Genomic DNA, 23,304 nt, shown 5'->3' on the forward strand with positions numbered 1-23,304 from the left:
GACTAATGGCAAAATTGTTGGCAGTGTAGATGAACAGAGAGATCTCGGCGTCCAGGTGCATAAATCCCTGAAAGTTGCCAACTAAGTTGATAGGGTCGTTAAGAAGGTGGGTTGGCATTTATTGGTAGGGGGAATTGAGTTTCAGGGCCACAAGGTCATGCTTCAGCTGTACAAGACACTGTTAAGGTCGCACCTGGAGTATTGTATACAGTTCTGGTCACCGCATTATAGGAAGGATGTGGAAGCTTTGGAAAGGGTAGAGGAGATTTACTGAGATGTTGCCTGGTATGGAAGGAAGGTCTTATGAGAAAACGCTGAGGGAAGTGAGGCTGTTTTCATTGGAGAGAAGATTGAGAGGTGACTTAATCAACAGTGGCAATAGTCACATCCCATTGCGAGCTGCAAGGACCACACCTGAAATGAATTTGAGACATTGCAAAATAACACATGCCGGGCAAGAAAGTTAACACTGCCTCAATTGTCTGTCAATAAGTTGGCTAAGTTGGCTATCTCACTCAAATTCAATGATCATGTGGGAAGTAGTGAAAAAAAAATCACACTGATGTTCGGAGGAAGTGCAATTCTAAGATCCAACACCGACAAAATTGAGTTCTCAACATTGACGTCTTTTGGAGCTTCACAACCTCCTCAAAAGAAAAATAACAAAATTCGAAAGTATAAATGTGACATTCTATTTGTCACAGATGGAGCCTTATGCAAAATTCCAGGGTTAAGTCACTTCTATGATAAGATCCTTTCTTGAGTTTAGTGCAAAATCAACAAAGAGAAAGAGAATATCTTTTTTCCATCAATTTACACATCTCACTCGAGAAAAGAAGATATATATTCCACACACTAGACGACAAATTGTGATGAAATATTTAATTAGAGTTTTAAATTAGCTTCAAATGTGGGCAGCATTGCACAGGCTATAATACAATCTTCTATCACAGATTTTAATGGTAAAAAGGGAATACTGGTCATCGTAACAGGCCACTGTAATGATAATTTTCATGTGCAATAAAATCAAAGATTTAAAACTGGCTATAGATGCTACTCTTTAAACAAGATTTCTTTTTACAGTATAGGGAAATTATTTCTTTTACATAGTAAAAAACACTTATTTAACACCTTTTTACCTACAATATTGAAAAAGGTTTGGCATATTTAATAATTTTACAAATTCTTCATTAAAAATATATCTCTGTACAAAAGGATCCTTTGCACCTACTTCAAGTCAACAGCAAGTAGTGGAATAATGATAATGCTGTTGATGTGATGCCACTGAAATGATTAATAGGCATTTTTACAGCATCTTTTTAGTTTTTCTTTACAAAATACTTTACACAGAAAACATTATTGCAACCAGCCTGAATAAAGGCAAATCTCGTAAGATAAGCAGCAGCTTACAACACAAGAAGTACATGGTCCTGTCTCAGAAATGTCTTCTCTTGGGGGGGGGGGGGGGGGGGGTGGAGAAGATTCAGCTTATATTTTAATTGGCTCTTGTTTCAACCATTTCCCAGTAGCTTGTTTATGAACTCTTCATTATACTCAAACAAGCTGTACTCTCAGTATCTTTCATCATGTAACTTAGGAGCCCATGTTTGCTCATAATAGAATAATACTGTTCAGACATTGAGACCAGATGTAGGAATGAGGATTTGAAAGATTTTATTTTAAGTGAGAGATTGAGTTTTGGCCCTCCATGTGGCACTGAATATTAACCTTATTATCTAGAAGTAGAATTTCCACCTCTGGTTAGATATATTTCTGTAAATTCTATGTCACATGATCTCATATCTCCATTGCCCCACAGAGTGAAAAAGCCTTTTACCCCCGGGTTAAAAACTCTTCATTTGTTAGTTACAACTGAGAAATTTTCAAAAAAAAATGTTTAAATACTCCCAATGGTTCATTTTTCTGCAGGATTGTTTACAGCAATGTCCTGGAGATTAAACTTCACTTTTCAGCGATTTCAGGATTATCTCACAACCCCACCTAGAATCCCTCAGAGAAAGGAAATTAGATCTCTCCTTCCCATTTTGAGGGAAGGGAAACAGGTTGCAATACCCAGTTCCCATACTGCCACCATAAATGTCACAGGCTCATGCCTCCCCTTTCCTGATGTCAGTACTGTTTGCTATGTTCAACTGCATCAAGAATGGACATCAAGTTTGGACGGGGCAATACGCTATTTCTACCACCTGAAAGGACAATGTTAACAACAATATAGTGATACCATTTAAAAGTACCACTCCAAGTCACATACGCCTCCCTTTATGGAAATATATAATTATTTTTCCTTTGTCACTGGGTCAAAATTCTGAAACCCCTTCCCCAATAGCACTGTGGATATTCCAAAACCATACATCCTACCATTGTTTAAGGAAGTAGCTCATCAACTTCTCGACGGGTGACCATTGAAAAATACATTTTCCCACAAGACTATCCAATATACTTTTACAATTAATTTGTTAAAGATAGGTGTCTTCTTTCACCTCATATATTAGCAGGTAATCATCCCAAAAAGTGATTCTTCTTTTAATTGAACCCATGATGTACATCTCTAAGAGAAGACAGCAGCCAAGTTTTAGCTGGTATAATGAAAAACTTAGAACAGTCTGCACTACCAAAGGAGTATATCAATTATTAATTTTGTTTTTGCAATCTGAGCAGAAGATAATTCAATATTGTGGCCCACATGCACACTGGACATCATTTTTTCGTAAGAATAGCGCAAGTGGAGAATTGTGATATGGTGCAGAGTTTACGTTCTATATAGGTCTTTGACATTTTATAATTTAGAATTCAAACAGACTCTGTATTTTAAGCAAACCTGCACTGTCCACTGTAGTCTTTGGCAGCACAAGATTGGTTTTCTTATGAGAAAATGAATTAGTAAATTTCTCTTAATGAACATAATTTTTGGATTTAGATGGCAATATTTAGTTATATTGTCCCTTGATGGGATATCATCCTGGAAAAATGGATCTTTTCCCCCTGGTTTCTATCATATCCTGTCCTACAGTTCAAAGAGTAGGTGGCTCATTTCCATGACGTGAATTAACGTGTTCATTTTGTATGAATGCCCCCAAAGATTATCTGCATCTACACCAATAGATAGGTTGGTTTGTAGACTCTGACTTTATTCAGTGTGTAAATTGAGCCCTTTATTCTCTCCATTATCAGCCTGCCTTGTAATATATACCAAGCGGATTCTTATTTGCATTACTAAGTGCACAAAGGGAATCTAAAATTGCCATCTGATTGATAATGTTTCTTTTCTTTGTTAAGCGTAGTATCACTGAAGAACAGAGCAAGGCCAATTTGCAATAAAGGCCTACAGAGTGTAATATGGAAAAGGTTAAAGGTAAGTACATGCTTTCGTTTGTTTGATTATTTTAGATCCATGATAGAATTTTCAAATGTCTTAACTAAAATTCTTGCATTTTGTTGCTTGAACTTTCATTTTCTGTGCCTTCTCAAGTGTAAAGCCTCTGAGTTTTATGTTTGGAAAAATTGAGCATTTTACGTTCAAGGTTCTGCATGAGTATGTGACAATATATATAAACACAGCAAATGCAATGCATGCATGACTGCGTATGTGCTATCATAGGTTATCAAAGCAAAGAAGTTGCTCTAAATTGACGTTTCAAAACTTTTGGGAAATCTTCAGAGTGAAAAATATAAATAAATCTTCAAATTTTTGGATCCTTTCTCTCTTCCCTCATTCAGTTAAAAATTGTTGAACAATAAGCAGTTTAAACTAAATGCAATTATTGAATACTAATCAGGCCCATTTCATTCATTAATGGGACTATGGCACAGGCTCACCATAGAATTTAAAACAAGAGAAAAATGGAGGAAGCTCTGTTGATAATGTTCTGTTGCTTCTGACAAAGATGTTAGCCAGGAACAATGCATTTTTATTTTTAAAATGACACTTCCTCTCTCCAGTCAAAGGTCATAACAACAATCTTATTCTAACCTCTCCCAGTAACATTACTCACTTACTAAAGTCAGGATTGGTGTTGAAACCTCAGAAAAGGTTAAACAAGACTAAGTAGTGAACTATAGCCTAAAAAAGTCTGTTGATGAATATAAAATAAACATTTAACATAAACATTTCCATAGGGGTTCTTCTCATCTCCAGTTATAATTGATGAAAAATAGATGGGAAATAGCATTCAATTATCTGCTATTTTTGTATATTAACTTAGTTAAACCAACAATTATCAACAGCCATAATCTCAAAGCTCTTAAACTCCCCCCCCAAGTTGTAATTTTGTGGTTTAATAGAACCTACTTGGGAAAGTCGTTGCTGACCACACAAAGTGAACTTTTCACAAAGACAGTTTTTTCTATGCTGTAGCTGTGAATGAGGGTTTATCCTTTCGGCTGTATGTCAGACATATTAAAGAAATCACAACAGCTTTCTGCACAGTACCAACTGGTTTTGGGTAAAGCTATGAGATACAAGTAAAGGCACTCTTTAGAATGAGCAAAATATCATTAGGGAACAAAGGAATCCCCATTCTTCTGTCCCACCCACACTCAACTACGTGCATGTTTCTGCTGAAAAAGCTTGCTATTTATTTGACAAAATCAATTTTTTTTTCTCTCTGCAAGCCTCACAGTTTGATGGTTATCTTTGGGAAGTCAGAGCTGATCCGTTACTGAATGTTATTTGTATAGCCATCAATACCTGTCAAATGTTGCTGCCTGGTGAGGGCTGGCCTTCATTCTCAGTCTTATCCTTGTCTCATGATTAACTGCTATTTTTTTAACGTGGAGATTTTCTGTTTTTCGTAATGGTAGACACAGCAGAACTGAAAGTTATCAGGAAACTCAAAACAAGGCGCGGCAGACATTTGGCAAACCGGACTCTGTACCAATCCCACTATGGACCCCTCACCTCCCCTTTCACAACATTTATAATATTTGTTTTTTATTTCTAACACAGAAAAGTGGCGCAACAGTTTTTCTTACATTCTTGGGAAAATAAATAATTTTTTTTTGCTAAATATAATTTACAAAAGGCAGTGTTTATTTAAGCTACCTGGAAAACAGAATAGATTTTTCTGATAATATTTCTGACCAACAGCCTGTGGAGATTCAGAAAAGTTATACTGTGTTTAAAAAATCAGTTTGTTCCTTTTTTTGGCTTTTAATTCAAAGAATAAAATCCAATTGATGTTTATTTAAGGAACTATAAAAACCCTCAGAAACCTTTCTCACTCACAAGCCTGACATCAATAAAAACTGACTCTATAAGCATCCAAGTCTGGAGGAAATAATACTGCAGCAATCTAATACCTATTGTTAGCACTGAGAACATGGTGTGATGTTCAGCAATGGAAACTGAAGTCTTTTTAAAGCAATTTTTTTTATGTACAATGGTCAGTGTATAGAAACCCTGTAGCCAATTTGATGCCAATATCCTACTCATTCATTCATAACACGCTAGTGCAAAGAATTGTGCAGTCAATTTGCCATACAATTGAAAATAATCCCCAAGCTGCCGACCTGTTTTAGAATAGTGACCTTATTTTGTGATGTAGGCAGCTGTAAATTTTACATATGTTGAAAGACTTAACATCAGCGATGGCACAGGTTTTGTCCTTCCTCGTCTGTCCATTTTTTTTTAACCTCTTCTTGGAAGAATACAGAACTCAAAAAAAGAAGAAATATCTGCCAATTGCATCCAGAGCAGAGAGTTTCAAACCCATCAGGACTTGGTTTTGGTTCTTCCTGTGTTAGAAGTCCAGAAGGAATTGCTTTGACTTGTTGTCTGAGGATATTGTCCCAGCAAAAACTCCATTGACTGTGTTTGCCCCAACGAAAGTTGTCAACAAGTGTATCACTGCAAAGCAAGCAGTGGGACAGAACGATGTGGTATATGGCACCAAAGGAGTTACTGCTTGCCAGGTAGAGGTATGGCTAATATCAGTTAGTCAGTAGTCAAAGTAAGGGCTATACTACTGTACACACAGTGTTCAGTGTTGTGTCAAACCGCACAGCCTTTGCCTCAGTGGGCTTTAAGTTAGTATCATACATGGGATTTTCAAATGAAGCCTGTCCATTTGTGTTCTCATGACCAACATAGCCATTGTATTGTACTTTGGGTCTTGATCTGGAATGAAAAGAAACAAAAATGTCAATTTCTTTTAGACAAATTCCCCAATTGAAAAGAATAGATCAACATGGAAAGGACCAGCCAGGGAGTAAGAGCCTGATGCAGATACCCGTCAAAGTTTGGTTACTCGGTTCTGTGAGATCATCACTCAGTGAGACCCGAACCCTTGATAGCCAATCAGGGACTTTCACCAAATCATCTTCAACCCAAAACCACACAATCTCTCCATTGTGTTTACAATTATTTGGTAACCAAAATATATAGAATCATAAAATCTCTACAGTATGGAAGCAGGCCATTTGGCTCATCGAGTCCACACTTTGACCTTCAAGAGCAACCCCCTCTACATTTTCCATGGATTACCAACAACTTTGGATGCTATGGGCAATTCAGCATGGCCAATCCATCTAACTTGCACATCTATGTATTGTGGCAGGAATACAGAGCACCTGGAGGAGACCCACGCAAACACAGGGAGAATATGCAAACTCCACACAGACAGTCGCCTGAGGCTGGAATTGAACCCAGGTCCCTGGCCCTGTTAGTTAGCAATGCCTCATTGCTGAGCTGAGCTACCGTGCTGCCCCTTTCAAACAGTTCCACCTGGCAATACATTTCAGTAAATTTATTGATGTATGTGGTCTTTTGGAAGGCACTTCTATTTAAAACATCAAAATTATACAGTATTAACTTCAACAGGGCAAAAGAAAATTTGGACATAAGTTGGAAAATTGCGTGTCAAACAGACTCGCTTTGTAGAGAGAATGGTTGTAATAAAATAAATAGAATGTTTGCCCAAATTCTCCCCTAATTCTGTGATAAATGGCTGGTGAGGAAAAGTCCCAGATCTTATCAATGGTTTGCGCTGCGTTAGCTGGTCTCAGCGTGGCTGACAGTGTGGGAGCCACAATTTGCCTTTGTGTTCCTGGGCAGAGGAGAAAGAGAGAGAGAAAGAGAGTGAGAGCGAGACAGACAGACAAACAGACAACCAGGTAAAACAATCAGGCAGGATTGCTACTCCTGATTGTTATCCAGTGAACCCCTGCAAAGGTGCTCATTTTGTGGAAGGCAGGTGAGGAAGTTTAGTGCTCATCTGTGATGCCCCCCACCCCTTATGGTTGAATTATCTGCCAGCACTCACCGTCTAGGCTCATAAATGAAGAATGGCCACTTGGGCAAGGTATTAGAAGGCTGCCGACGCCTATGGAAGCGTACCCCAGCATGAGTCACCGCCCTCAGGAGAGGATAGAAAAGAAAAGCAGAGAATTGGGTGGGGAGGAAGAAGGATTTTCACTAACATAAATTATGAACAGTACAATCATGTACAGTGAAAAGAAAACATATGAGGTGGGTTACAGCATTGAGTTAAAACTATTCATAATGTTCCAGGTTCAACTCTTGCAGGACATGACCCCATTGGGTTCCACTTTTACGATTAGTACAATTCACTTATGACTAATCTACCTTTTTTGCTAAGATAAAGGGGAGTGCTATAAATTATGTGGAAACTAGCCAACAGACAATCCCAGCCAGCAGTGTCAAGAAGCTTGGTTAGAACACAGAGACAATTCAGTAAATAGAATCAATATGTCATTTCAGATGTCTACGATAATTCTTAACCTGCTGACAGTCCAGGGGAAAAAGAAAATCTGTCTCCTTGACCTATTTGGTAAATTTTCATCTTCTTGTGCCTCCAGAAATTCAGTGTTCTACTGAGAAAGCTACATTGATAATTGGTAGAATCATGTAATCTCCAAATTAAAATAGACACAAGTTGAAATAAAACATTAGACATTTCAGCTTATCTTATCTCCTGATGTTCCTCCTATTTTCTATCTGCTATTTTTGACTCTAATTTGAATTTCACTCTATCTATTCTCGGTTCTGATTTTAAAAAGAAAACCACAAGTAATTCACATATTTTGCCTACCTAATTCTCTGGGCTAGATTTTACAGCTCTCCTAAATCACTAAAAGGAAAGTCAAGCCAATGAGCTGAGAAGTGGCAGATGAAGTTTAATTTAGATAAATGTGAGGTGCTGCATTTTGGGAAAGCAAATTTTAGCATTTATACACTTAATGGTAAGGTCCTCAGGAATGTTGCTGAACAAAGAGACCTTGGAGTGCAGGTTCATTGCTCCTTGAAAGTAGAGTTGCAGGTAAATAGGATAGTGAAGAAGCGTTTGGTATGTTTTCCTTTATTGGTCATAGCATTGAGTACAGGAGTTGGGAGGTCATGTTGGGGCATACAGGACATTGGTTAGGCCACTTTTGGAACATTGCGTGCAGTTATGGTCTCCTTCCTATCAGAAGGATGTTGTGAAACTTAAAACGGTTCAGAAAAGGTTTACAAGGATGTTGCCACGGTTGGAGTATTTGAGCTATAGGGAGAGGTTGAATAGGCTGGGGCTGTTTTACCTGGAGCACTGGAGGCTGAGAGGTTTATAAAATCATGAAGGGCATGGATAGGGTAAATAGACAATGTCTTTTCCCATTGGTAGGGGGGTCCAGAGTTAGAGGGCATAGGTTTAGGGTGAGAAGGGAAAGATATAAAAGAGACCTAAGGGGAAACTTTTTCATGCAGAGAATAGTACATGTATGGAATGAGCTGCCAGACAAGGCATGCCAGCCTTCAGCAGTAGGGGATTTGGCTTCTTTTGAGATAAAGGATCCAGAAAGGAACGATAGAAACTGGCACTTGTATTGAACTTTGATTTCTCCACAAAACATTTATAAATCTCAAAGTGTCCTTCTCCCTGATTCAGAATAATGACATATCTGTATCAAACACAGAAGGAAGTCACAAAATCTAGCCCTGGCCCTATCTTTCAGCCTTGGCAGTACGCGTAGCTATTGAGTATAACTGGGTTCCCAAGGATATTTGTAGCTAATCCAGTGGAAAAGGATTCAAGACTAACCAAACTTGTTACAGATACCACATGGTTACTCCTTGATGCACTTTCCTACCTCCAACGATTATGCTTATTAACCAGCCCAAAAAAAGACTTTGCAAACTTTGCTCCAATTCTCAGCTTTTTATCGGTTTCTCACTGCATGTGTTTAAAATGGAACAATCAAAACAATGGCATCAATAGTCACTCTATTTGAAGTAACATTTTATTAGGTTTCACCATGATTTATCAGTCTCCACAGTCTGGTCAATTAAAATCTATGTTTGGCCAATCTCTTGATATATTCTGAAAGGCACTGAAGACAATATAATTCCTTGCATTGCATACAATTAACATGTTTTATTTTGAAAAGAGTACATTACTCATTAATAGTTTTGAACCATCTATTTTAACACAAACCTCCACTGCATTAGATACCAGTCCAACTGTACAAATAAAATCTGTTTCTCGTGTCTATACTAACACTGTAAATTTCTGTGTGCTGTACTTCAATGCAAAAAAGATGTACATTTGTCACCTGTGTTTGTAGAGGTAAAAGGCAAATCCTGATAAGATGAGCGCAAAGAAAGGTACTAAAATGGCAGCTGCTACAGAACTACTGTTTGTGCTATAGTAGTTATTAGATTTATCTCTATCCAGTTCTCCTCCCAATGGTCCTGAAAATGAGATAAAGCAAGAATTAGTTGGTTAAATCCACACCAATGACTACCAGCAGTTGCAACAGAGGGTGAAGTGCACGGAGGGCCAGCGATGACAGTAAATAACTTTGATAAGGGTTGGAAAGTGGCCTTTGAAAATAAGCTCAGAGTCAACAGCCTTGGACAATCAGGTTCAGCCTGAACAAGCAGCTACAAATAGGAATGTGATCGAAAGCCATGATGTTGAATATGTCAAAAAGGTATCTGGTGATGTTAAATTGGATTAAGTTTGGGTGAATTTTAACTTTCAAAAACACATAGGTTTGGAGTTGATGTGAAGTGACCATTTTGAAACGACAAGACAGGATCTGAGGAAGGGTATCCAGACCTGCAACTTTAACTTCTATAACACTACAGTGTGGAAACAGGCCCTTCGGCCCAACAAGTCCACACCGACCCTCGAAAGAGAAACTCATCCCTCCTATATTTACCCCTGATTAATACATCTAACACTACGGGCAATTTAGTGTGGCCAATTCATGTAACCTGCACATCCTTGGACTGTGGAAGGAAACTGGAGCAGCTGGAGGAAACCCACACAGACACTGGGAGAATGTGCAAACTCCACACAGACAGTTGCCTGAGGTGGGAATTGAACCCGGGTCACTGGCGCTGTGAGGCAGCAGTGCTAACCACTGAGCTACCATGCCGCCTTTAATTTTGATTTCTCTTTACAGATGCTGTCAGAGCTTTTCCAGTAACTTCTGTTTTTGCTTCTGATTTACAGTATCTACAGTTCTTTTGATTTTTACTTTGATCACAACTGACTTCACAAGTAATGATGGTGCTGTTGGCTCGGAGAGGGCTGGGGAAGTGATGATGACATGACCAGCCAACTTAAAGAAGGCAGGCTCTATGCTTCAGATTTTATCATCTTTTCTGTGTCCAACTTTAACAATGCATGGCTTGATTTCCTGGCAAAATCTAACTTCTAAAGACAGATGGGTGCTTTGTAATAGTTTGTGGGTCAGGAGGAGCAGGATTGGTTACTCTCTGATGATTTTTTGCCACTTCTAGATATTTGAGCCCTCTCTGATGTGAGGTCATAATCTGCTCCATGCTACCCCAATCTAATGCCTCTCTTACCTCACTCCCACCCACCCCACTGTAGTCTGAAGCTTCAGGCCTACCAGTCTGACAGAACCCAGCTGCCTTTGGCTGGGAGCTAGAGTCCAAAATCAGTGATCAGTTTCTGCCATCAAATTATTCTTGCATGTTTCCAATGACTAAATACCATCACTGCTCTCTATTCTGAATCCCTGCCCCACCCTTCCCATCCCTCCCTCTCCACCCTCTACCAAATGGGAAAAAAGATGTCTCCTGCTAATATCTGGACATTAGCAGAAACAAGGAGTAGTCTGGCAGCTATACTACACATTGTGTGGAGTTCAGAAGTTGAAGGCGTGTACTGTACCTTTAAGAGAGAGTGAATGCTGTTCTGAACTGAGAATTGACAAGCACCTGTGTATATGACTAGATAGTAGTCCCAGAGTGTACTGGAAAATTGAAAATATGTAACATTTGGCTGTGAAATGGATACCTGAGTTTTATTTGCTGTTTTAACAATGCAAATGTAATGGATCAGTTTAAATTATGCCCCAGGAGACTAAAACCCAATTAAGTTTGAATATTTTTTTGTCAACATCGAACCAATGAGATGGTTCAATGTCAGGGATGTAAAAATGCGGACATTTTGAAAATTAGAAAGAGAGCAGCTGCCATCAAGACAGACCAAAGAAGTTAAGAAACACTCTCTGTCAAAGGTATCTTTACATATAAAACATACTCACAGTAAAAAGACAGAAGATGATCCAGGAACAGTGAAGTCACAGAAGACAACAGCAGCTGTGTGCATTTGAAATTAAGTTGAAGTAATTTTAATAAGTGTCATATTGGAACAGCATACTGTTATAGAGTTGGAGGCAGGTAATAAACAGGTAAGAGGAATGAGGGCTTAGAGTTCTGAATAGTTGTTGTTTAATGTTCACTTTTAGAGTTAAAAGAAAATTGATGTTATTTTCTTTAAATAGTGGAATTTGGGAGTTCTCTGTCATTCATATCTTAACAGAATTTGAGGCAAGGCGAGTTTTTCTGGGTGTTTGCTTTAATTAACAGAAGAATTCACTGCCATGTCATAACTATAGTATAGGTGCCTACTGAGTTGTGGAATGCCCTGTTTCTGTTTATATAGGGTAAGCAATGATGGTATTAAGGCTTAAAGGAAATACATTTAAAGGATTACTTTTCTTGCCAAGTAGGGCATGTTCCTTCATCTTGCTTATTTTGTACTTCTGTGTTGAATGCAAGTTAAATCTGAAATATAAATAAAGTAGTGCAGGAAGTAACCAGCAGTTCTATTGGTGTCTGTACGAAGAATAAAAAAGTTAATATTCTGAATAGTGAATTGACCCTTTCCACAGACTTAGAGGCTGGATGTCAAAGCAATTTATTAAAACTGAAGAGGTCAATGAGGGTGGGTTAATGATCTTGGAAAATGCAATCATTCTGTTTTTGAATGGAAAATGTCAAAGAAAATAAGCTTAGAATTGAGGGTTGAGGAAACAAAATATTTTTAAGATGTAATGAATTTTAAATAATACCATGTGGTATTAATGATGATCATTTTGTTTAGCACTTGGAAATTCTTTGTTTTAGTAAGGGCATGATGCAATTTAAAATGAAGTTTCAAAACAATGGAGAGAATAATTACAAACCTACTAAGCAGTTGCACAGTATCAGATTGTAAAATTTCAAACTCTGTTCCCATTTCCATGACAGTCACAATCTAAGGCTACAAGGAAGGCCATTTAGGACTGAGATAAAGAGAAATTTCTTCACCCAGAGAGTGGTGAGCCTGCGGAATTTTCTATCACAGGAAATGGTTGATGACAAAATATTGATTGTTTTAAAAAAGGAGATAGATTTACTTTTTAGGGCTAAGGGGGTCAAAAGGTAATTGGAGAAAGCAAGAACAGGGTACTTATTGTTCAATATGATCATATTGAATGGTCTAGCAGGCTGGAAGTACCAATTAGCCTATTAGCTAAGTGTCTATCAGTGTGTTCAGAGATAGACTTTCAGTGCGTATGTTATAGATGTATACATACTATATTTAGAAAACCCATGTTCAGAAAACCCATGTTCAGAAAACATGTCTATCCTGCTACTACCTGCCAGAACTTTCTGATCAACATTGTTCGTTAATAGATCTGTTACTAACCTTGTCTCTGAAAGCCAAACTGTCGGAAGTCTTTGCCTTGGACAAATCCCTGGTAGACAAAAGTCTTGCCTTCAGGCTCAGCCGAAACCTAATTAAAATATGCAACATCAAAAAAGTTAAGCCATTTTGATGCAGATTTCATCATGCACTTCGGCATCTAAACAGGCATAAGGATCACATGACTCTGCATTTGTTTGAGTGGAGGTAGACAACATATGAACTTTATGTGGCCTGTTCAGAAACATGACTGCCATGAGCAGCCCAACATTTTTCTTAGATTTCTTAGATTCCCTGCAGTGTGGAAACAGGTCCTTCAGCCCAACGAGTCCACACCGGCCCTCCGAAGAGCAACCCACCCACACCCTTTCCCTTACATTTACACCTGAAATTTAGCATGGTCAATTCACCTGACCTGCACATCTTTGGATTGTGGGAGGAAACCCACGCAGACACAGGGAGAATGTGCAAACTCCACACAGACAGCTGCCCGAGGCGGGAATTGAACCCGGGTCCCTTGGCGCTGTGAGGCAGCAGTGCTAACTACTGAGCCACCGTGCTGCCCCATGAAACATTCTGCTGACAGACTGCATTTTCCGCACAGGGTGCTCAGGAAGAATAGATACACCTCAGACTACACTGCTGATGGATCCATGTCAAGATGTTTCAGAGAGCTGGAAGAAGCTTGCCAACTGAGCTGTAGGTTACAGGTTGTTTACAACTGTATTGTCCATACTTTATTTTAAGAGGTTGAGGAATAGATGATAGATCAAGTTTCCACAGAGGTCCACACATAGCAAAGGTAATGGGAGTATCTGACTAAAGAGGCCAAAGTCTTTCCCAAAGTCATGGTTACACTGTTGGTAAAAGTTTAATGAGCCCACAAGAGTGGCCAAGGTTAGCGAATACATCTTTCTATACACTGTGTGCCAATCACAAAACAGCCCTTGCTCTGTTCACTGCAGCACAGCCTCATTAGAACTAAAGTTCCACATAAAAATATTACACATCATCCACGGATACTTACCAATACTGCCAACCTCTCAATTTCTGCCGATTTAGCTAGGCATATCACATGAACAAACTGCAACACACTTTCTGACATTCATCTGTTTTCCCTTGTGGGACAAAATTACAAGTAATAGGAGGAAGCAGCAGAGACTGATGAGGAGCAGGTAGGTCAGCATCTGAGCTCCCTGAAGGCGATGATGCTCAGTATTTTAGGACTGGCAGGAACTAAAACCACTGCATCTGGTGTCACTGCATACATTAAGGATGATAGCATTATCCTATTTTATGTTCCTTTCCAAATTTTACTCTGCTATTGGTAGGAAGCACAAGATGCAGATGCAGTGACCATGGGCCTCTCGCTTTGCACACCAACTAATACCATTCTTTCTGCATATTTATTTTCAAATACACAAAAGCGAGGCACACAGTGCAGTCTCATTATGGAGGATGTTTATGGAAGAAACATGGCCACTTGATCTGATGTTCGCAGCCAACAGATCAGACATTAGCACTGCACCAATCTATAGGACTCTGCAGAGTCAGCTGGGTGGCCTGCAGCTCGGTCAGATTGGGGAAACGGAGAGCGTGTACAGGTTTATCAGGAGGCAAAATGTGCAGACAGGTGCTCTGGCAAGGAACTCAGATGAAGACTGTGAGTGGCTGGTATTCAGGAGACGCCTGATGATGCACTTCTGCCCCACAGAGATGAAAATCTTACACACCCAGGTCAATTTGAACCTGTATTCCAGAACAATAGAGTCGGCCCTTGGATCACCAGTTCAATAAGTATATCATTACTCGCTGTTCAAAGCAATCTCTACTGAGGGTCTTTTGGTTGTATCCTGGAAAGAACATCGCAATCAGATTAGGTTTGTGATAGGCAACAGAGGGAGAAGCCGACTTAACCTTGCTCCTACTGATACACATTCCATGGGTATACCTGGTTAGGACAGTATTTGCAGAAGTGGCCACTGCAAAGTCTTTTTGGAGAAATTTGTTTTTACATTGGAGATCCTCTCCATTCCGCTAAATGAGATAGATTCAAAATAGAACTAGTAACACAAAATTAAGATTTCATGAAGTTCTATGAGCCATCTGCTGCAGAAGAATTGTATTCTGTGACTTCACCGCCCAATATATGATTCTACCACACCTCCAAGCTGGGAAAGTGTCCTTTACACACACTCAACCCAAGTGAAATATAACTTGTAACGTCACTGTAAAACAAGTGTTTCCTTTCTGAAATTTCCACAAGTTCACCAAATGTAATTCTTTCCATTTCATCCCGAGTTACAAAGACAGGCTAATTCATTGATTTCTCTCAGACTTGGATTACATTGAGGCTGCAAAACACCAAGTTTGGATCTTTCATTCTGAACTGAACCTGCTGGTGGACCCTGACCTCTCTTTTTCTAAGTTGTGAAAGGAGTAGCCTTGATAGTAAGGATAGCATAAAGACAGTGGTGACAGAGGATCTTAGATGAGATACTAAATTGCCTGTAAGGTTTGGAGCCATGCAGCTTTGAGGGAACATTGTTAGAATGTCAGGCAATCGGATTCAGTCTGATCGAAATTAGGAACAACAAAGGTCAGAAAACCTGCTGGGAATAGTTGCACGGAGCATTGATAAAACAAAACTATTGCAGTTCCTCATGTAAGCAATGTGATAATTATGTCAGATTTTTATCTTCATACAGTCTGGCCAAACCAAATTGGCAAAGGTGTTCAGGGAGTTGAGATGTAGAATGGTTTTGCAGCAGTTCCCTGGAGAACTAGCAATTATCTCACATGTGATCTATTTAGTCATTTAAGTCACATTCTTTTCTGGAAATGTTGTTTTGACCCTGCACTGATAAGCAAACCTTTTAAAAATGTCACTGCCACGAAAGTAAAATCAAAACCCATTTAATTCCACTTTAAAATCCAACATCCAAACAATAATGATATTTTAGAAATCTTTATGTCAAAGCTCCTTGTATTTATTAGTTCTTGATTATGTTCCATTTCTGGTATGTAAATTGTGGTTTCTACAGTGAAGATGCAAAATTCATGTTCAACTACTATGCTCTGCCCTCATTCCAATGATTATTTCTCTCTTTGTCTTGAAGGATCGATGTTAACATTAGGTATTTTTCTTTCCCTATATTTGTATAAAGCTCTGGCAATCTGTTTTTATATTCAAAGTTAGTTTACTTACACAAATTCCTCCTCTCTTTATGATCAAACTTTGCTGATTTCTAAAACACTTCCAATTCTTAGCCTTACAGTTTTGCAACATAATAGATCTCTTTTTATATTCTAATACCATCTTAACTTCCCTAGCAAGCCATAGGTGAATCTCTACTGTTGAGTCAATGTTTTGTAATGTCATGCATTTATGTTGAACATTTTGAATTGTTTCTTCAAATGCTTCCCACTGTTCGCTATTATTGTCGTATCCTTTCATCTACTTATCCAATCAACTTAATGAGCTTTATCTCCCATATTTATGTAACTGGTTTTTGTTTCAGTTTAATACTCTTGTTTGGGACTGGAATATATCACTTTCAAACTTAATGTGGAAATCAAGTTTATTTTTCTTCCCAAAGGACTTTTATCACAAGATTATTAATCAAACTTGTCACATTACATAATGCTAGTTTTAAAACTGCTTTATCCCAATTGATGCAGTAGTTTCCTGAAACGTTCAAAGGTATTCTCCCAATTCTTCTCCCAGATTGCCTTTGCCAAGTAGATTTGGCCAATTTATAATGAAGATAAGATAAAAGTTTCACATGAATATCAGTATTCTTTTGTGTCAAGCTGCAATGATTTATTGTGTAATGCTTTGCCCAATGTTATCACTACAGTTCAGAAGTCTGAAAACTATTCTTAGCATTGGTGTTCTGATCCATATTATTTCTAATTTCTATCAGACTGATTATATTACCTGATCTTCTGATTCAAGGTACTCTCTTCACCATTGTCTTAATACCATCTTTTATCATCAGGACTACACCTTCTCATCTTCCATTCAGTCTCCCTCTCCAAAGTGTACTATGTCCTGAATTATTTATTCCCAAACTAGTTGGCTGGGAACTATGTATCTGCAATGATGATTAGATCAAAATCACATAGAGTCATTTTTCCATATCTTCGAGAGTTCTGTTCCCGACAATTCCAATGAATGATGAATTCGTGAGTGCTTAGTTTAATAACTTATGGTAAAAAATAGAATTTGGTTCCTGAACCCCAAGATTATGAATTTTTGCTTCTTACTTTTAGGCTGCATTTTGCATTAAAATAATAAACACTAAAACATCTGAAATAAATGTTAATATTAATAGAATATAATGGAGTGTTGGAGGTGGAGGACTGTGCAGACTTGCCTTCCCCTCCCTATCAGCCACTTTGCCTCAATGACATGCCCTCCTCCTCTATCTCCATCCAATGGATGTCAGCAACCTCTTCATCCTCGTGAGCACCTCTGCTCTTGTTCATTGAGGGCAAATACTAGAACAGGTCAGAGAGTAAGAGCGAGACTATCACGGAAGTGAAAGTGGTCGCAGACAGGTGAGTTTAATGCTTGGATTTTGAATAACTGATTACTTGTAAAAAGATAAATTTGTGAGCTCATAGATATGGAGGAATGACTATATTTTTGCTGGGCTATTAGCTCATTAATTGTTATGAATGTTTATTCAAATATAAAACCTTTAAACATTATTTAAAACTCCTATTCTTTGCAATGAACTTCATTTGCTAATGCAATATTACTGTTAAACTCTGTTCCTTCCTATCTAGTCCTCCTTGTTATTACCCAAATCACTATGCTGCTCTATTGGTTTGATTATCCTTTTTTCAGATTTTGGAGTCACCCTTCGTATGAATTCTTCTCTCCACCTTTTAACTCAAAGCTTCATTCACTGCCCCAGACTTTGATATAAGCTTGGTTTAAGGGAAGATCATTCCAACAGAGTAGCCCTTTCTTTACCTAACACTGGTACCAGTTACCCTCAAATCAAAATCCCTACTTCTCAACTCTTTCAGGGCTTCTTTAAGTCTCTAATCTTCTTGACCCTAAATTAGCCTGCTGTTCAGGTGACAACCCAAAGATGCTCTGCATTTTAATTTGTACCCCAGGTCTTGAAACTCTTTCAAGAGAACATCATCGCTCATTCAACTTATGTGATTGGTTATTTGATTGATCATGACAACCAGAGTCTCCTCCACCCACTCCAAGTTTCTATCAGCTGAGTAGGGATGTCTTTAACCCTGGCACAAAGTAGGCGATACAAATGTTGGATCTACTGGCTGTGGCTGAAAAGTGCAGTATTGACTATACCATCCTCTATTGCGAACATATTCTTGAATAGCTTTCTGCACCAAGCTGCTCTCATCAGTTTGGTCACCCACACTGTAGTCTTTGTCCTCGTCCACAGAGGTAGCAAATATGTGATGGTCAAAGTTCCATGCCGAGGGTTCCTTCACCACAACATGAATTCCTACAACTGCCTGGCTCCCAGGCAGGCCTTCCTGACTGTGCATTGGCTATCTCTTTCTACTTACCTTGAGGTGTCTGATTACCTCCCAGAACAGAATCCAGGTAACTGCAGCTCAGACTGGAATGCAGCCACCTGCCTTGTCTATTTAACATTGTTAAGTTATTTGATTTGTTAACTCATCACTAATTTAATAAAGTAATAGCAAATTCTTTTGTCTCCCAGGTGGGAGACAAATTAAGAACAGTTACCAGCTACTAGAGGAAAGGAAAACAAATAAAAAGCTGCACCGAATCCTTACCTACACCAAATTCCCGTTCGTACCAAATTCTTAACTTTAAGCACTCAGCTTACAAGCAGAATTAAAATTACTGGAGAAAGGTAGCAATTGCATTGTTAGCATTAACTTTGTTTTTTTTGGTCTTCATGGATGCCGACAGACTTGCTGAGTTTCTCAGCAATTTCTGGTTGTATTCCAGATCTTCAGTATGTAGCTTCTATTTTTGTTTGCTTTGTTCACTGATTGCTCTGTGCTTCGCATTCCAGAAAAAGCTGTTTCAGAATTCAAAAATCTCTTAAAATTCCTCCATCAGTGTTAAACTCAGTACTTTCACTCACACTGAAGCTACCAAAGAAAAGCCAAACGCTCCTCCCCTGGAAGTCTCATTTTCTTTGTAATACAAGTGAGGGATGTTAAGAGATGTTAACACAACCTGCAAGACCCAAAATTGCAGCTTAGGAGCTAAATCAGTGTTTGATACTATTTGATGTCACACTATCTCCACTTTACATAGATGCAGGAGGACCATGATAACATTTTTATAATTATGGCCAACAAAACTGCAAGTTATTCAAAGTCACTATTTTACAAGCTTCTGGATTTTGTTGCAGAGACAAATTTGTAGCCTTGCCCAGTGTTTAGCCAAAATGATGCCTCTCATAGAGTCTTTCAGCATGCAAGGAGATTGTTTTACTCACACTCTTGTCTATTGGTCCTAACGTATCACAGCTTGCCATTGATTGCTGGCAGATTTATATGTTTTCAGTCTCGTTGTTAAGCTGGAGGTGTCCTCACTGATGCATCCATCACTTGATAGTCACCAAGAGTGGAAATTTTTACTAAGTTGTTTTTCTCCTAATTCTAGCAACATTGAAGCTATTTCAAATATCCAAAAGTAACTCATTGTGCAGGATGGGATAGAACAGGTCTGATTGGCACAGTCCATAATAGGTCAGTTCACTGAACTGGTAAAGGAGCCTGGGTCTGCCTTTCTTTGATAGGATACAACTTCAAAATTATCATCAGACTGAATAATATCAAGAAACCATGTACTTACATGACCATCCAAAGCCCAGTTATCATTTCTGAACTTGCTTATAAAGATCTCAATAGGTCCCTTCATTTGGTAGACCTTTAAAAAAAGTCGGGTCTCTTCCTTTTTATAGATTCCTACAGAAAAATCACACAAGTGATCACGCTTATAACAATACAGTTTAATTGAAAGATAGCAGTCATACATAGAAATTGACATTTTCAAAGATTTCCATGACACTTTTCAGGATCTTGAGACAGTCAGCAGAAGTTTCCTCATTTTCCCAAAGTGAGTACACACAGCGGATAATCTGCCCAAAAATGGCAGTGATCAATGGAATCAGATTATCTGATTAATGATGTATGTTGAGAGATAAGTATTATTCCAAACCTAAGGTAAGGCCTGCTCATAGAAATGATCTATTTGCACTGGATGACAATAGCTTGTACATCATATCTTTAGCCTTAAGGTCATTTCACAGGATTTGCAAACAATGAAACTAAACAAGAATGGAAGAGATATCAGAAGTGCTGGTAAAATATTGATGAAAGAATGCAAGTTTAAAGGTTGCTTTAAATTAAAAGAGGGTGGAGAACAGAAGGATCTTGGAGAGGGTGTTCCAAGGTTTGAGGTTTTGAAAGATCAGACACCATTGCCTAATCAAAGGATTAAAAGAATTGTGTTCAAATGGCATTATTTTTAATCCCATTGGAGCTCTGAAATCTGAAGAACCCACTCGATTAAAATTATGAATTGAAAATCAAAATTAATTTTACTAATGATCGTCATTTAAATAATTTAATATTGTTTTCCATATTGAATAGGACTTACTTGTATTTCTCTAATTTTGAATATTTCTTAAATACTGTGTGATCAACACTAAAAATTTGTTCATAAGATTAGGACAAAAAATATAGGATGATGTATTTTGATTCTGAATGGCACAAGAATAGCTTGCTAGTATACTTTCTTCCAAGTAAAAGGTATACAGAATAAAAAATAACTTCAATGCAACATGGATCATGTCACTCTGTGTTTGAGCACAGTCTCCGTGTCTCTTGGTATAAATTTGAATCCAGTTCAAAGTGAAGAAATCAACGTTTGCTCTGCATGTTGGCTCGAAGGATGATTCTAAATTAATGCCCTAAGTTACTTACTATCTTTAAGTCAATATCATGACCTGACCTGTGGGAGTGCTTTGCATCAACAATAGGTGCACAAAAAACTGATGAAATATTCTACTTTTAGGGCAGATATTAAGTACATTAACTTCAGTCACTTTAATCACCAGTGAGTGATTTCTGAGTAAGTTCTACTATGGTTGAACCTGAATGACATGCCCAATAATATTCACAAGTTTGAATACAAAATTAGTAGAAATGAAAATATCACAATCTTTTTTTTAGAAAATGTGAATACAATTTGTACTTATTGTGCAGCTGAACACTTTAGTAGCAGAGATGAGCAATTAATAATTCTTATTAATTATTTGTAGATTCTCAGGTTTTTAAATTGAATAAAAACTGTACTTTAAATTCTGGGGTCTGCAATTATTACTTGATTGGCTGGCTTCGTCAGAATGGTATCCTCTCCCACCAATCATCAGATTGGCGGAACCAATATGGAAGATTGTGGAATTTTAAACATAAATTGTATTTGAGGCAACTTCAGTCTCTCTGAATGAATCAATTAACCATTGGGAATTGCTGCTCAGTGGTTTTCTCTGTCAGTCTTTGAAAGGACTCTAAAGATTGAACTAATCTTTTGTGCACAAGGGAACAGATAGATAAATTTTGGCTAGTGTGAGGTGATGCATTTTGGGAGGACTAACAAGGCAAGAGAGTGAATGTTGAATGGTAGGACCCCACAAGATACAGAGGATCAGACGGAACTTTGGTATGCATGTCCATAGATCCTTGAAGGCATCAGGTCAAGTAAAGTTGTGTAGAAGGCAGATGGGATACTTGCCTTTGAAAATAACATCATTGAACATAAGAACAAGGAGATATTCGACCACACCTGAAGTACTGTGTGCAGTTCTGGTCACCACACTATAGAAGGATATGATTGCACAGGAGAAAGTGCAGTGGAGATTCATCGGGATGCTGTCTGTGCCTGCATGTTTCAGCTATAAAGAGAGATTAAATAAGGTAGGGTTGTTTTTTGCCTAGAACAGAGCAGGCTGAAGAGGAAATCTGTTCTGAGGGGCATAACCAGGATAGACAGGGAGAAACATTAACACTTTGTAGAAAAGTCAATAACCAGGGGTTACAGTTTAAAGGTTGGGCACAGGAAGTTGAGAGGAGATTTGAGGTAAAATGTTTTTATCCAGAGGGTGGTTAATAGCTGGAACTCTGGTGGAAAAGGCAGAAACTCTAAAGATATTTAAAAAGTATTCAGATAAGCATTGTAATACTACAGCATATCTGGGTAATCCAAGATGGAGGACGGGAAAACTTTCTGGCTGTAACAGCTGCTCCTTTACTGAGGTATTTTAGGTGCTGGAAGTGATTTCCTTGAATTCCAGGAGCAGCAATTACTTTTTATATGCTGTTGAATTGATTTGGAACTTTGGAGGAAAAAGGCAAGATAACAGCAGTTTTAAAAGGGAGATGAACAGACAAAGGGAGCACATGGTGAGGTCAGTGCAAGAGAGAGAGAGAGAGAGAGAGAGAGAAAACCTGCACAGTTACTGCCTTTGCTGTTTGAATTCATGTATCATTGGACATCGGAGTGTGTCTGGGAAAATTAACAAACAGTGAAATTTACAACTGATCTTGGAGGAACTGTTGGGCAAAGTTCACAGCACAGAATCAGATAAGTTAATCGTTGTTTAAATGTGGCCTACAGAGAATATGCAGTAGTGAGTAGAATGGGTTCTTTCTTGATTATGTGTTTTTGGAGATATGTCTCTTGATTAAACTTAAAATATAAGCCATAACTATTAATTTAACAGGGGGCAGTGTTTTGCAGAGGAATAGAATGATGTTAATTTCTGTAGATTGTGAAGGAGTAAAAATGGCCTTTGATAGATTCATATGTATTTCTTGTCAGATGTGGGAGCTTAAAGAGAGTTTAAGGGTTACTGCGGACTATATTTGCCATAAATGCTGTTGGTTGTGAATCTTATCAGAGCGAATGGATCGGTTGGAGAGACAGTTAGAAGCGATGAGGAATCTGCAACAGCAACAGTATGTGATGGATGACAGTTATAGGAAGGGGGGGCAGACTCAGATACAGTCATATAGATGGGTTAACTCCAGGAAAGGTAAGAGAGGTAAGCAGCTAATGCAGAAGTCTTTTGTGGATATACCCATTTTAAACAGGTGTGCTGTTTTGGAAAATGTAGGGGGTGATGGATTCTCATGGGAATGTAGCATGAACAGCCAAGTTCCTGGTATTGAGACTGGCTCTAATGCAACGAGGGGTACATCCGGTTCCAAGAGATCAATTGTGTGAGGGGATTCTCTAGTCCAAGGTACAGACAGACGTTTCTGTGGCCAGCAGAGAAAAAGCAGAATGGTGTGTTCTTTC

The 23,304-nt window shown here is 38.4% G+C and overlaps 1 protein-coding gene across 3 annotated transcripts in view; it reads right to left on the reverse strand.

Annotated features, from left to right (window-relative positions):
* Positions 1-867: 867 nt before the first annotated feature.
* LOC140464913 (CUB and sushi domain-containing protein 1-like) overlaps positions 868-23,304 on the reverse strand; it is a 2,358,623-nt gene continuing 2,336,186 nt past the window's right edge. For 2 of the 3 annotated variants that reach the window (XM_072560536.1, XM_072560527.1), the window contains 5 exons: positions 19,795-19,907; positions 12,969-13,056; positions 9,568-9,706; positions 7,281-7,373; positions 868-6,136 (listed from right to left, as the gene is read on the reverse strand). In XM_072560536.1, the coding sequence (XP_072416637.1) occupies positions 5,977-6,136; positions 7,281-7,373; positions 9,568-9,706; positions 12,969-13,056; positions 19,795-19,907 (593 nt within the window). In that variant the 3' untranslated portion in view covers positions 868-5,976. The remainder of the gene's footprint in view (positions 6,137-7,280; positions 7,374-9,567; positions 9,707-12,968; positions 13,057-19,794; positions 19,908-23,304) is intronic. The other variant, XM_072560545.1, reaches the window with a different exon arrangement.

The sequence above is a fragment of the Chiloscyllium punctatum genome, chromosome 3 (genome assembly GCF_047496795.1).
Source record: "Chiloscyllium punctatum isolate Juve2018m chromosome 3, sChiPun1.3, whole genome shotgun sequence".
NCBI lineage: Eukaryota > Metazoa > Chordata > Chondrichthyes > Orectolobiformes > Hemiscylliidae > Chiloscyllium > Chiloscyllium punctatum.